Here is a 14,963-nt window from a genome sequence, read left to right as displayed (position 1 = left end):
TTTATACACACATATTTATGTAAAAATACATGTTCATAAAGAATACAGCTTTATAAAATCACACATAAACAAAGATATATAATTAGTTAAGCACATTAGAATGATTGTGGGAGGAGGAGGAAGGGGAGTAGAGTTTGTGTCTAAAAGGGAATCAATTTTCAAAGACTGCCCCTGAGCCAGGATGACACTTAAATTTGTGAAGCGTTCCATATTTTTATTATACAGCAGAAACTAACACACCATTGTAAAGCAATTATACTCCAATAAAGATGTTTTAAAAAAAAAAAGACTGCTAGATCAGAAAAAACTTTTGACAAAATTCAACATCCATTCATGATTAAAAAACTCATAGCAAACTAGGAATAGAAGGGAACTTCCTTAATCTGACAAAGGGCATCTATAAAATACCTACCAGTAACATCATATTTAAGAGGGAAATAGTGAATGCTTTTCCCTTAAGATTGAGACAAAGCAAGAGGACGCTCACCCTTACCAATTAAATTCAAAACTGTACTGAAACCTCTAAAAAGAACAAAGTTGGAGGACTTACACGACCTGACTTATGGCTTACTATATAAAGTTATAGTAATAAGACAGACAGTATGGTATTGGCATAAGGTTTGGTAAATGTATCAGTAAAACAGAATAGGGAGCCCAGAAATAGACCCACACTTAGTCATTTAATATTTAATAAAGATACCAAAATAATCCAATAAGGAAAGGAAAGTCTTTTCAACAAATGGTGCTGGAACAACTGGATATCCATAGGGGAAAAAATGAGCCTTGACCCCTATCTCACACCATACACAAAAATTAATTTGAGATAGACCTAAATGTAAAAGCTAAAACAGTAAAGTTTTCAAAAGAAAATATGGGGAAAATAACTTCGTGACTTACAGTAGTCGGAAGTTTCTTAGGACATGAAAGCAATAGCCAAAAAAGAAAACATTAATTGACCTCATTAAAGTTATAAACTTCTGTTCACCAAAAGATTGATTGATTCATTCATTCATTTAAAAAAATGAACAGACAAGCCACAGACTGGGAAAGAATATTCACAAAACATTTATCTGATAAAAGACTGGTAGCCAAGATACAGAAAGAATTCCTGTAACTCAATAACAAACAATCTACTCTAAAAAATGGGCAAGAGATCTGAACAGACACTTCTCAAAGAGAAATATATATATAGCCAACAGACACATGAAAAATGTCATTAGTCACTAGGGAAATCTAAATTAAAACCACATTAAGATACTACTACACCCTCACCAGAATGGCTAAATTAAAGACTGACAATACCAAGTGCCGACAAACACGTGGAACAACCAGAACTCCCAAATTTACCTACACTGTTGCAGGGACTGTTAAACGCTACACCATTCTGTAAAAATGTCTGCTAGTTCCTTAAAAGCCAAATATATACCCTTCTGTGATCCAGAAATTCCAATCCTAGGTATTCACCCAAGGTGAAATAAAAACCTATTTTCACACAAAAACCTGTATGCAAAAGTTTAAATTGGCTTTATTCATAACCGCCTCAAATTGGAAACAACTCAAATGTCCTTCAACTGGTGAATGGACCAAACAAACTGGTATATTCACAAAATGGACTACTACTCAGTCATAAAAGAAATGACCTACTACACTATGCAACAACATGACTGAATCTCAAAAACATGCTGAGTGGAAGAAGTCACACATGATTCCATTTGTATGAAGATCTAAAAGAGATAACTAATGTACGGTAGGAAAAAAATCAAAAGTGTGTTGCCTCTGGGGATAGGGGTGAGGTGGGGATTTACAGGGTTATTCATTAGTCAAAACTCAACAGATAGTAGCCTTAAGATTTGTGTACTTCATTATATATAAATTGTACCTCAAAAGAAAAAAAAGATACAGAAATATTGAACTCTTAGGGGGAAGTATACTTGAAAAGCATCAGAAAGTAAGATGAATGAGAGATGAATAGATAGATATTTGTTCAAGGAAGTATAATAAAATGTTAATTGTATAATCTAGTTGATGGTTATAAGACAGTTCACTGTAAAATTCCTTCAACATTTCTTTATGTTTGAAATTTTTTAAACATAATAATAATAAATATATTAACTAAATAATAAAATATTGGAAAACGTTTAAAAGATTCCGATATATTTCTGACAGTCACTCTCTCCCAGGACTGTTACTGAGAGCAAGTTACATCTGCTTTGCGTTACCTCAGGGTACATGACGGGGTTCATGGTAGTGCAGACAGTGAAAACTGGCTATCCATTTTATCAAATCTTTTTCTTTGATGGAATTTGAAAGCTTGGTCCTGTCACTGGCTTAGGCTTATTGAGAAACTGTAAAAGTTCCTCTCTCTGAAGAAGTGGCTTTGGAAGCATACTTAAATCCGTCTTTTAAAATTAACCCACACTCTCACTTCCATGACAACTGTTGCTCAGGACCCGGGGCCTCTGGGTTTTCCATTCTCAAACAGGATCCACTCTCTTTGGTGGTTGGTTAATTATCACTAGCCTTTGTTCATCTGTCTAAGCCAGCATTTCTTCCCCAAGTGTGTTTTCCATGAGATGCTCTGTGAGGAAGGGCCTGCCGTCAGGCCACCTTGGGACTCTTCACATCCTGGGGACCCACAACACGCCCTTGTTCGTTAGAGACTCAAAAGCACTACTGTGAGGAAGTCCCACAAACTGTCTACTCAGGGTTCTCTCAGAACCCAGTTCTCAGAGGGCCCCTGCGAGTGTCCTGTGGAATGCCTACTTAGGAAGATGCCGCCCTGGGTTGCAGCACATTTCAGTTTGTTCCAGAAAGATCCACAATTTCCTCAGCACGGAGAGCCCCATCTGTGGACCCGTAAGTGAAAGGCCCCCTCAGGGAGGGCTTGCCTCACACAGTGCCCGAGTCACTCAGGCCCACAGTGGGTCCCCTCTGTGTGTCTGCGTCCCTCCTGGCCTCTGGGGTCCCTGAGGATGGGGCTGACTGTAGCCAGCACAGCTGCAGGCCCCTCATGAGGGAAGCTTTATGCCCGGAAGAAGGCAGTGCCTTCTGCCCTGTTGCCAGCATCTGCGGTCAGGGGAGAAGGGCCAGCCCTGTGCTGATGTGCACATCCTTGTGGGTAAAGCACCTACCCTGTGCAGCTGGGCAGAATGCATTTAAGTCCCATTTTCAAAGTGGATTTCGCCTGTGGAAACCATCAGATGGTGGGGCCTGGACACGGAAATCTTTCACATTATCCCACAGGTTCAGCCTGGGCCAGGACCAGAGCGCCCCCTGCTGTACAGCCAAGCTCACACCTATCTACTCCACAAGCAGGCTTGAGCAAGGCCCTCTCTCCGATATTTTAGTAGACGTAAATGTAAGATGGTCTATGATATATATATATATATATATATATATATATATATATATATAAATAAACTTAAGTTTTACTTAGCAGAAGAGTTACCACGAGGCAATACAGTTCCCTGACAAATGCACAGACAAAAAGTAAAGAAGTGGGACCTCCCTGGTGGTCCAGTGGTTAAGAATCCGCCTTCCAATGCAGGGGACGCGGGTTCGATCCCTGGTTGGGGAACTAAGATCCCACAAGCCATGGGGCAACTAAGCCCATGCGCCACAACTACTGAGCCCAAGCGCCCTGGAGCCCATGCGCCACAACTAGAGAGAAGCCCATGTGCTGCATTGAAGATCCTGCATGCCGCAACTAAGACCCGATGCAACCATAAATAAATAAGTAAGTAAGTATGGTAGCTTCCTCCAAGCTGCTGAATTTTGTCTCAAACAACTGAAGTGGAGAACAGAAAGGAGCTCTCTTTTAGGGAGTGCTAGCTTGTCCTGGATGCTGGGGCTGTGATATCCAAATGCTATGCTGCACAGGCCTGCCTGCTGTACTGCCTTAGCCCCACAAAGAAAAGGTAAATTACTCAGATTGGAAATGGACGCATGGCTGCATATCCACATGGCGTCCTTCAGTAAACACCTGACCGACGTGCGAACTGACGTGGGAACCAGATGCAGGACTCATACCGCCCTCTGGGGAGGCGCAGTGCACACCCCACATAGACAGTCTGAGGCACGAGCTTAACCCACGGGCCCTCACGGGAGAGGAGAGAAAGCAGGAACCACTCTACCTCACTGGCCATGTAGGTGTAGAGCACTTTGCCTTTGATGACAAACCAGAGCTTCTTCCAGTGCCTCTTCCCTTTCTTACAACGGCTGAGATAGCCGCTGATGGCGGAGCCCTCTCCGGAGGCGGCCACCTGGCAGAGGGAAGCAGGGCGGTCAGGGCACCAGGTAGTAGACACGGTTTACACAGAGCCAAAATGACACTGCAGACCCGCTGGCAGGGTGTTTATACTGCTTTGGAATCTGAGACTTGGATGATCTCGGGATCCATCCAGCACCTCAAAGGCAGCAAAACTGTACCATGTCTGAGAGACAGGATTTACTGACAGCATTTGCAGACCCTAGACACAGGAATCAAAAACTGCCTGCAGGAGTGCTGCCCCCTGGTGGAGATTCAGATTCCTGGTTCCCTGCCCTCAACCCCCAAGCCTCCAAATTACAAAACTGCAGATATTTGGGGGAAAGTTTCTTCCTTCTAAAATTGATTCTTATACTTTTCAGCTTATTTCTTTCTTATATTTAAGAGGGGATCCCTTTTGTACTGTTTACCTGAAAGCTTTTGTGATCTCCTGCCTAATGAGTTTGTTAACTCCTCTAAGTAGTAGTAGTAGTGGTTGTGGTCTGTTGAACAGGCTTCATATGGGGGCTAAGAACACAGGCTTGGAGTAGGACCAATCTAGGGCTCCAGCACAGGCTCTACCAGCTACTAGAAGGGTAATGTCAGGCCACTTACTTCCTCTAAGTCTCAGTATCCTTACTAGTAAAACTGGAATTAAGTGACATAAGATGGGTACCTGTCAGGTACAGTGCCTGACCCACAGTAAGTGCTCCATAAATATTCACCTTACTATGAGAGCAATAAAGCCAGGTTTTGAAATAATTTCACCTGACTCTCTCATTTTACAGGTGGGGAAACTGAGGCCCAGAGGAATGGAGGGATCTACCAAAGGTCAAATCCTGACTTAGTTGAAGAGAGGGTAAGAACTCAGATCTCTCAGCAAATGTTCTGAAGGTCAGCTAACTTCAGTGTAGGGAGAGAAAGCTACAGCCAGCCGGGTGTTTTGAGAAGTACCAGGAAAGGAACCTGCCCCTCTCCAGGTCCCAGGACTCCTAACACCAGACTCGATTTCTCTCCCCACACTTGACCTGCTAGAGCAGCTCCCAGAGTGAGAAAGGCAGAACGGACAGAACACGTCAGGGAAACCGACTCTGCGATCTCCCTCCCTGACAGATGCTCCACGGGCAGCATTCCTGCAGACCTTCCCATGGGAAGCAGATCTCACTGCTGAGGTGGAGCTCCTGGGGGAAGAGGAGAGGGGCGGAGGGAGACGGGCGCCCATTTCTTCTGGAGCTGCTGCAGAGCCCACGGTGTAGTCTTCGCTGAATAACAAAAAGGTTGTCACTTTGGGCAAAAACTGCCAACCTGGCTGGGGCAGATCCACACAGCACCAGGATCATAGTGCCCTGATGCCCAAAGACTGAGAACGGTTCTCGAACTCCGCACCCACAGCTCAGGTTCTATGAGCTCAGCTCATGCAGACACCACAGTGGGAGTGAGAGGGTGATCTTTTCTCAATTTGTGGAAAGGGACTAGTTAAATAAATGATGAGACAGCCACACGATGTAAGAAGTGTGAGATTTATGTGTATGAACTACTGTGAAATAATGATATCGAAGATAAATTAACTAGAAGAAATGTACAGAGGACCCAGTATATCATCTTTCGGGTGAAAAAAAGGGTCTATGATCGTCTATCTTCATTATGTATATGCACAAAAATTTCTGGAAGGGTCCATAAGAAACCTGATGGTGGTTACCTTTGAGGGGTGGGACTGAAGGAGTCTGGGGAGGGAGAGAAACTCACTTTTCATCATATAGTCTTCTGTGTTGTGAAAAAATTTTTATCACATATGTGTTATTTACAAGATTTTTAAAATGCAAAAGGAATTAAGTTAATGGACAGAACTGTACTCATTTAAAATTCGCATCCCTAACATTTTTTTAAGCCCTTACCACCTGCTACTCAATAATGAATATTAATGAGAAAACTTGGAAACAGCTGATCACTCTTCTTTTGACAGCATGTATATTCATGGCACACATTTGTTTGTGGTTGTGATTAGAATACAGACATGTAATCTGGTCCTGTTTCCAGAATGGAATTGCGTTTAGCTAATTCTGAGGTTTCCTGCAAAGAGCCCCACGACCTTTACGAGGCTCACCACCTGAGCCCGCGTGGGACCCCCCAGGGTGAGAGAATGGTGCAAAGCTCGGGGGCGGGGGCAGGGGGCAGGGAAGGGCTGACGTGGGAGACCTGAGCCAGGACGAACGGCTTTAGACCCAAGTGCCCGGGTGATCTGTGCAGTAACCCTGGGGACTAGGTCTAGGCTGGGGGGACAGGTGCAGAAAAGGATGGGAGAGATGTCTCCTAGCACCACCTACAACCACTTGGGCTCCTGTCCTCTGCCACCAACAGGTGTCTTCTCGGTCACCCAGGAGACGGGCCTGTGCTTCAGGGCTGCCTTTGTTAGCGTGAGTCAGGACGCCTCCCATTAGGGATCGTCTTTGTCCTGAAGAGCCTGGTCCGGCTTGGGCGGGGGGTCCGTCCCTGTCCACTGAGAAGGACCGAGAAACTTCTAAATCCACAGCCTCCCACGCAGGTAGCCCCACCTGCCTTACCTCGGTCAGTGCCGAAGGGACTTTCTTCTGCTTCTTGAAGGCTGAGGGGTTGATGCTCTGGAAGACGGACGAGAAGGCGCTACTCGAGAAGCGGGCGGAGGACAGGGGGAAGCTCATGCTCACCGGCCGCCCTGCAGCAAGACAAGCGCCGGAAGGGAGGTGAGCGTCCATGCGGATGGGCACGGAAGAAGCCACGTGTCTGTAAAATCTGAGCTCCCGTCCCTCCCGAGATGGGACCCAGCCTCACTGGGGCGGTTCAGTGTGACCAGAAAGACGGGCACAGCCCCCTCTGCTAACACAAAGGCGGGGCTGGGGGCAGGCCTTGCCTGAGTGCTGGCTAGCCCCTCTTCTCTGAGTCTCCATGAGGCTGGGCTGTCCTCTCCGATGGCCTCAGGTGGCCCCAGAGGGTGGGGGAGGGGGAGTTTGGTTTTAGGCCCAGGATCCACCTGCTTTCCTTCCAGCTGACCCTGCTCTGCCGAAGCCTGTCCCCTGCGCACGGGCTGTCACGGGCCAGCTCAGCTGCCTCGGGCTCCTTTACTGGAGGACCCTCAGCCCCTCCGCGATGCCTCTGCTCTCCATCTCGTCATCCTTATTGCAAAAAGGCCCCACGGAACACAGGCCTGCAGAGAGGGCCGCGACGCAGAGCAGACATGAGCGCCGGCCAACTGTCCTCGCCACAGACGCGTGGACCCAGCGTTTCCCAAACTTAGCTGTCCGTGGAACCCTTCTTCTGGGTGCACCTATGCACTTTCTACAGAACCAACGTTTGGGGAAATGGTTTCTTCCTTGAGGGCTGCTTTTGTTCAGAGCCTCCCCAGGAAGGTGGTTGGGAGAAGCCACGTGGGGAAGAAAGGGAGGGTGGTCCCCGGTACCTCTCATCAGGCCTGGGATGTCCCCGCCCCTCTTCTTCAGCTCCCCGTAGCAGCCGTCACACACCTTGGCCATGCGGTCCTTGAGGTACTTCAGAGGGTACTTGTTCCTTGAGCAGTTCCGGCAGACGATCTGGTGGGGGGATGCGTGTCAGAGGGTCTCACCCCCCCAGCACGTGCACAGCGACGCGTCCGCGCCCCCTGCCCGCTTGCCCCCACCTCCTCCAGGGCCCCGTGCTCTGAGCACAGTAATTATATTTCTGTGCAGGTGCTTATCTGTTTTTCTTTTCTAAAAATTGAGATATAAGGGATACGTAACATTATTTTAGTTTCAGGTGTACAATGTAATGATTCAATATACATATATACAGTGGGCCCTCCATGTCTGTGGGTTCCACATCCACGGATTCAACCAACTGTGGATCAAAAATATTAAAAATATTCCAGAAAGTTTCAAAAGCAAAATGTGAATTTGCCATGTGCTGGCCACTGTTTACACGGAATTCATGCTGTATTTATAACTATTCACATAGCATTTACATTGTATTAGGCATTATAAGCAATCTAGAGATGACTTAAAGTATACGGGAGGATGTGTGTAGGTTATATGCAACTACGACCCCATTTTACATAAGGGGCTTGAGCGTCCTCGGATTTTGGTATCCACGGGGATCCCAGGATCCTAGAACCAATGCCCTGTGGACATCAGGGGAGACTGTATGCTGAGATGGTCACCACAATGTCCAGTGAGCATCCATCTACCACATACAGTTACAATTTTCTTTTCTTGCCATGAGAACTTTTAAGATCTACTCTCAGCAACTTTCAAATATACACTACACTTTTGCTAACTATCATCGTCCTGCTGTAAGCTGATCTGTTCTTCTGATGAGCCCGTGCCCTTAACCGTGACAGGATGCTTTCCACCCCGGGATAACCACCACATCCGCTACGACTTCCTTTTGAGAGCTTGCTGGTGTAATGGGATGGGCCTGGGATTTGGAGTCCTGGTGGGAGGGTACCAGTAAAAGGGGAATTAACTTCACAGGGTTGGTGTGAGCATGCCCCACTCTGGGCCCGACACGCAGCAGCTGCTGGATGCCCCCTGGTCCCCACCGACGCCGCCCCCACGCCCACAGCCCCCGACGGCGACTCACCTTGCCGCAGGCGTGGCAGTGGTGGCGCCTCAGGGTGAGGGAGAAGTCACAGCCGCAGTTCATGCACATCATCACGTGTGTGACAGGCACTAGGGTCGGGGGCCTCTCCCCCAGGCTGACCCCCAGCCTCTCCCGTATCTGGAGCAGGGGAATTGGGCAAGCAGCGGGGTCAGGAGACCAGCTGGATGGGCGCCCCCCTACCCCGTACGGGGTGTGTACGTGTGTGGGCGGGGTGGACTCCACTTCTACAGGCTCCCCTGCAACCCCCAGGAGCTGACCTCGGTTACAAACAGAGCCGTAGGTGCCAGGCTCTGGGCTGCACAGTGATGACCCTGAGCCGGGCGCGGGGAGGACCCAGGGCCCTGATGGAAGGAGAGGCGAGGCCTCGGGGGTGTGCAGGGGCCCCAGGGAAACCCAGGTCTGTGAGACGGGCGCCCCAGAAACCCCGCTCACCTCCACGCTATGCTGGAAGGCAGCCAGGGCCTGGGCCTTGTAGTCCTCAGGGAGGGCTCTGCTCAGACAGCTGTGCCACTCGTCCCTCTCTGCACAGGAGCTGCGGGCATGAGCTGGAGTGAGCGAGGGGCGCACAAGGGCTCTGCCTTCCGCCCTCTGGGGGCGGACCACGTCCTGGTGGCCCCCGCCCCTCCCCGACGCCGTAGCCTCTCTCCCCCATGCCCGAAACCCCACTGGCCAGCCCGGCCACCCGCCAGACGGGCCAAGGCTTGCACCGCGGCACCTCTGCTTCCAAGCAGGCGGCCCCAAACGTTACTTGTCTTTGGGCTCTGCCTGTAACAAGGGAACATCCAACACTGCTCCTCTAACTCCCAGAGCTGTTGTAGGGACCAAATGACACGTGTGGTGTGGAGGACTCTGTCGAGGACACAGCACCGTGCAAAAGCAAGGGGTCCCACACTTTAGGGGGGCAGGCTGGCAGGGGGGCTGAGGGCCAGGTACCACTGGGAGGGTGGGTGGATAAATGCTGGCAACGGTCACCGTCCCACTCTCTCCACCTTCCTCCTCAGTTTCCCACACAACTTCCCACTCACTCATCCAAAACGCAGACTTCCCATCCCCGCTCCGAGCCTGGCAGGGTCTCCTGAGTGGTGAGAGCCACACCTGGCCTGAGCTGCGCCAGAGCAGCTTCAGGGTGGAAATTCTCACAGAGCCCCCTAGATGTCATTCCCACCCCGTACTAAGCGTGCGGACTTAAACCAGAAGAAGGGACCAGTTTGGCCTGGGAGGGAGGGTGGTGGGCAGCCAGATGCCACGTCCCTAAAAGGAGATGCATGAGTCCCCTGGAAGCTTCAGCGTGAAGTATCTGGGGCTAGCAGGAAGGTGACCGGCCTGACAGTGGCAGTGGCTCCTTGAGGCCACTGGCCAAAGGGCAGTGCCTCTTCCTAGGAGAGACGGGCAGCCCCACCTGAAGGGCTGAGCGTGGCCGGTCAGTACCCTCACTTCACGGTTGGGCAAAAGGAAACCATACCCTGGGCCTCCTCATGCCCCTGATTTTACCTAGAGATAAGGAGAGGAGAGGTCATGGAATCCCACCCAGGCATCACCTCCTCCAGGAAGCCTTCCCTCACTTCCCCAGATGGAGGGGTCACTCCTTAGAATTTCCAAGGCTACTTCTACCCCCTCAGGCAGTAGATAGTAGTGGAGAAGTGCTCTGGCTCACACAGTCCTGCGTTTGAACACCAGTTCTGCCTCACATGGATGTGGAACCCCTCTCTAGGCCTCAACTCCCTGCACATGGGAGGAGCTGCAGGCCCCACCTCCAAGGGTGGTGCTGAGGATCCGAGGATGCGCCTGACACCTGGCAGGTGCCCAGTGCATGTCACCTTTGTCATCACTACTATTACAGCAGTTATGCTCTGCTAGGTCATAACTTTCCAACCTGTAAAGTGGGCTCTTCTGAGCAAATCAAGGCTTAGACAGTTTGTGTCCTCAGCACAGGACTGGGCACTGAGGACGGGAAAGCGCATCTATGAGAGAGCGTGTGCGTCAGGCCGGACGTCCCATCCCACGCCCAGAACCACGCCCACAAGGGGACCTGCTGCCGCCCGGGTCACACGCTGGCTGGGAGGGAAGACACCCCAACCTGGGCAACTCTGTACCCCTACTGTGCCCAGAGAGGCCCCTGGCAGGAGCCCCCGCTCCCTGGTTTCTGAGCCCCACCCTCCAGCTTGACCTGGCCTTGCCCTGAAAGAGGGAGGGGGGAGCTCTTTCTCTGCCAGAAGCCAGTGAGGAGGGGTCCCCGGGGCAGAGCTCGAGGGCCTAAAGAAAACAGCCATCTCTGATAGAAAAGCCTTACCCCCAAACAGGGAAAGTAAAATGATGAATGCTCACTCCTTACTTTTCTCTCACTCTCCAGACCTGGAAGCCTAAACGCAGACCATTTTGTGAACTAAGGTGCACCATGCACTTTTCACTGGCTGTAACTTTTCTTACTGCTGCAAAGACCCAATAATCCTTAGGGTTTTACAACGATGAGATATTTTTATATTTAAGCAATGGGCTCTGGAAACCCCTGAGATTCTATGTAAAGTATTATGTGTATGCTCATTTTTTTCCTGGGGAGAGAAGTCATAGTTTTACCAGATTCTCCAAGAGGCCTGTGATCCAAAAAAGGACAAGAAATAATGAAAAGACAAAAAGTCCTTTACCCAAAAGGATACCAAAATAAAAATGACAACACTTCCAGCACCTGCTATTCCAAATGTTCCCACCAGCAAAATCCTGCCCCTTCTGCCCCAGACCCTCCCTCCTTTCCCCTCCTCCTACCTTGCAGACAGGGTCAGGCAGGACTCAGAAGTCTCGATCTTCAGGGCATAGGGCACTTTCTCCATCACAGGGCGGCTGACCTGGAAACCAAGAGCGGCCCCTCAGGATGGGGGCGGGAGGGGTCCTGCCACTGCCCCACTCTGAGCCTGAGTTTCCTCATTGTAAAGGGCAAACCTTTCTTACGTGGAAGATGGGGGGGTGTGGGTTTGTGTGTGTGTGTGTGTTTGTGTGTATGCATGCACGCGCGGTGAGGGCTCGGCTGCCGACTCCAACTCTGTGGCCACCCGCCCACACCCAGGAAGGCTACAAGCATCCCTCTTAGAACCCATCGTTCTGGACAAGTACCTGTCCAGTGGCCACCCTCCCTCACGGCCTCTGTCACAGACTCCTGAGCAGAAGCTTTGGTTCAAAAAGGGAAGCCGCCTCCCAGCTGAAGGAGGTGTTTCCCTTCCCCTTCTCCAGGTTAGGAGCCTCAGGAGCGGGAAAGCCCCTGCAGGGCCCCTACAGCTCTTCCTCCCTCCCGTCCCTCCACCCTCCCAAACGACAGCCCGCACCCAGTTCCCCAACTTGAGTGCTCCCCTCTCTGACCCTGCCCCCAGGCTGGGCTAGAATTAACTTCCTAAAACTTCCTGCTCATTGAGAATCCCCATCAGCTCCCAACCAGCCCCGTATTCGGGACCCAAGTTACAGCAAGTGAGGTCACAGCTGTGTCGCCTTCCCTTCTCTCCAAGCTCACCCGTGAGAATGTCCAGCTGGGCTGGCATCTCTCTCACATTTAAGAAATATCTGCCACTTGAATAGGTATTTGCACTCCCATGTACATTATTCACAGCAGCCAAAAAGTGTAGGCAACCCAAGTGTCCATGGATGGACGATGGGTACACAAAGTGTGGTCTACACATACGATGGAGTATTATTCAGCCTCAAAAAGGAAGGAGATTCTGACACTTGCTACCACATGCATGAGCCTTGAGGACATTATGCTCAGTGAAGTAAGCCAGTCACAAAAGGACAAATATCGCATATGATTCCACTTATATGAGGTCCCTAGAGTAGCTAAATTCATAGAGACAGAGAGTAGAATGGTGGCTCCCAGCGCCTAGCGGAGGGGGGATGGGGAATTAGTGTTTAATGGGGACAGAGCTTCACACTGGAAAGATGAAAAGAGTTCTGGGGTGGATGGTGGATGGTGGCAGTGGCAGTACAACAACGTGAATGTACTTGATGCTGTCAAATTGTATACTTAAAAATGGTTAAAATGGTAAATTTATATTATGCATATTTTACCACAATTGAAAAAAAACACCTGCTTGTTTCCTCCCTCCGAGCCTTTCCTTATGCATTTCCCTCCTCCTAGGACCCCCTTCTCCTCTCCCTTCCCTATTTGTCCAAATATTATCCACTCTGAGGGACTCAGCTCCCCCGCCCAGGAGGCCTCCCTCACCGTCACTCCCCCTGGACTACCTACAACAGAATCCTACTGTAACTCACAACCCAGGCTCCCTCACCTCCTCTGGTCTGTGAGCTCCACAAGCAGGGCTGTGTCTCCGCCTCCCCTGGGGTCCCCCCACCCACCCCAGGTATCTACCTTCATGCTGGCCACCGCCAATGCGTTCTTCAGCCGGTACTTCCCATCCTTCTGGGGATACGTGTACAGGAGCACATCACTCATCTGGGGAGAGGGGAACCCCATCAGACGTGTCTTGGCCCCAGAAGGCTGTGCTGGGTGTGTCCTGGAGCATCACTGAGCAGAGGCATCTTGCATTCCCCGTGACCCACACAGGAGAGCAAAACCGCTCTGGGCTGAAACGGGACACCCTTCCCCGCAATTCCACTCTGACGTAGACACCCAGGAGGAACAAATGCAGATAGATGCCCACAAAAAGTCACGTATGGGAATGTTCCTAGAGGATTATTCATAACAGCCCCAAAGGAAAACAACCCAAACGTCCATCAACAGGTGACTAGACACAGCAACTGTGGTTCATCCACACCTCACAGCCACACAGTAACCACAGAGCAGACAGATACATGCCTGATGACAGGGCTCAACCTCCAACACATGCCAGGGAAAGAAGCCAGACTCTGGAGTACACGCTGCTTCACAACATTTATATGAAGCTCCAGAGCAGGCAAAACTAATCTATACTGATGGAAACAAGGCCAGTGGTTGCCTGGGGTGGGGGTGGGGGAAGGTGCCTGACAAGGGGCACAGGGGAACCTTCTGGGGGCTGGATATGTTCTGTACCTTGACCCAGGTGGTGGTCACACGATGATATACAATTGTCAACACATACTAACACGTACACTTAAAACTGATGCATTTAACTCTATATAAATTAAGCCTCAGGGACTTCCCCGGTGGTCCAGTGGCAAAGAATCCACCTTCCAATGCAGGGGACACAGGTTCAACCCCTGTTCGGGGAACTAAGATCCCACATGCCGTGGGGCAACTAAGCCCGCGCGCCACAACTACTGAGCCCACGCGTCTCAACTAGAGAGAAGCCCGCACCAACTAGAGAGAAGCCTGCGCGCCGCAACGGAAGATCACGCGTGCCACAACAAAGATCCCACGTGTCGCAACTAAGACCCAACACAGCCAAAAATAAAAATAAATAAAATATTAAAAATTAATTAATTAAGCCTCTACCAAGCAAAGTTAAGGAAGGAAGGGAGGGAAGGGGGAAGCTCCTTGGGGACAGGGAGCTGGTGTGTTCTATTCACCGCCGTACCTCCAGCAACGTAGTAGGTGCCCAATTAGTATTTGTTGAATGAACAACTGAAGCTTCCTGCCCCGAAGCAGGGCAGAGGTGAGGAAACATAAGGAAAGTCATTTCTCCTCTGGAGAGAGTGTTTCTGTTTGGCTAAAAGTTTACAGCTTGAAGAGCCGACGCCACGCTCTGGGTGGGGCTGTGGGCCGTCAGTCCTGACCCTGCTCTGCAGCAGCTCTGTGACTATGGACAAGCCGTTGCCCTCTCTGAGCCTCAGCCTCCTCACCTGCCAAGCGGGGGACATCCCCACCCCCACATCACTACAAACATTGAGAGTGGCCTCCAGTGAGCCCCTATGCGTGGGAGCCAAGGCAGACTAGGGGTGTCCTGAGGATAGAACAGGACAAGGCATCTCGGGGTCTGAAATGGAGCAAGAACTCAGGATTTACACTCCTCTCCCTGCAGACAGAGTCTGCTGAGGGGACAGAATGGGTGAGTTTTCCTGCCACCAGCTCTCTTGGCGCTTCTGGCCAGGACGGTGTGGGAGACCCAGCCTGGGCACTGAGCTGCTGTGTAACCTCAGGCAAACCCTTCCTCTCTCTGGGCCTCACTGTCTAAACAGAGTTGGAATAGACCAG

At 50.3% G+C, this 14,963-nt stretch overlaps 2 protein-coding genes across 4 annotated transcripts in view; one reads left to right on the top strand and one right to left on the bottom strand.

The window, feature by feature from the left end:
- Positions 1-14,963, top strand: part of MRPS25 (mitochondrial ribosomal protein S25) — a 455,776-nt gene that overhangs the window by 119,955 nt on the left and 320,858 nt on the right. The gene's annotated exons all lie outside the window — the stretch shown is intronic.
- Positions 1-14,963, bottom strand: part of FGD5 (FYVE, RhoGEF and PH domain containing 5) — a 115,945-nt gene that overhangs the window by 3,356 nt on the left and 97,626 nt on the right. For both annotated transcript variants that reach the window (XM_082345697.1, XM_082345698.1), the window contains exons 13-19: positions 13,203-13,286; positions 11,615-11,694; positions 9,287-9,386; positions 8,834-8,971; positions 7,680-7,809; positions 6,808-6,938; positions 4,134-4,262 (exon numbers count right to left, since the gene is read on the bottom strand). In XM_082345697.1, the coding sequence (XP_082201823.1) occupies positions 4,134-4,262; positions 6,808-6,938; positions 7,680-7,809; positions 8,834-8,971; positions 9,287-9,386; positions 11,615-11,694; positions 13,203-13,286 (792 nt within the window). The remainder of the gene's footprint in view (positions 1-4,133; positions 4,263-6,807; positions 6,939-7,679; positions 7,810-8,833; positions 8,972-9,286; positions 9,387-11,614; positions 11,695-13,202; positions 13,287-14,963) is intronic.

Source organism: Balaenoptera borealis (assembly GCF_965194805.1).
Source record: "Balaenoptera borealis genome assembly, chromosome: 12".
Taxonomy (NCBI): domain Eukaryota; kingdom Metazoa; phylum Chordata; class Mammalia; order Artiodactyla; family Balaenopteridae; genus Balaenoptera; species Balaenoptera borealis.
The sequence above is the reverse complement of the archived record's forward strand: the minus strand, read 5'-3'. Positions and strand labels throughout refer to the sequence as shown.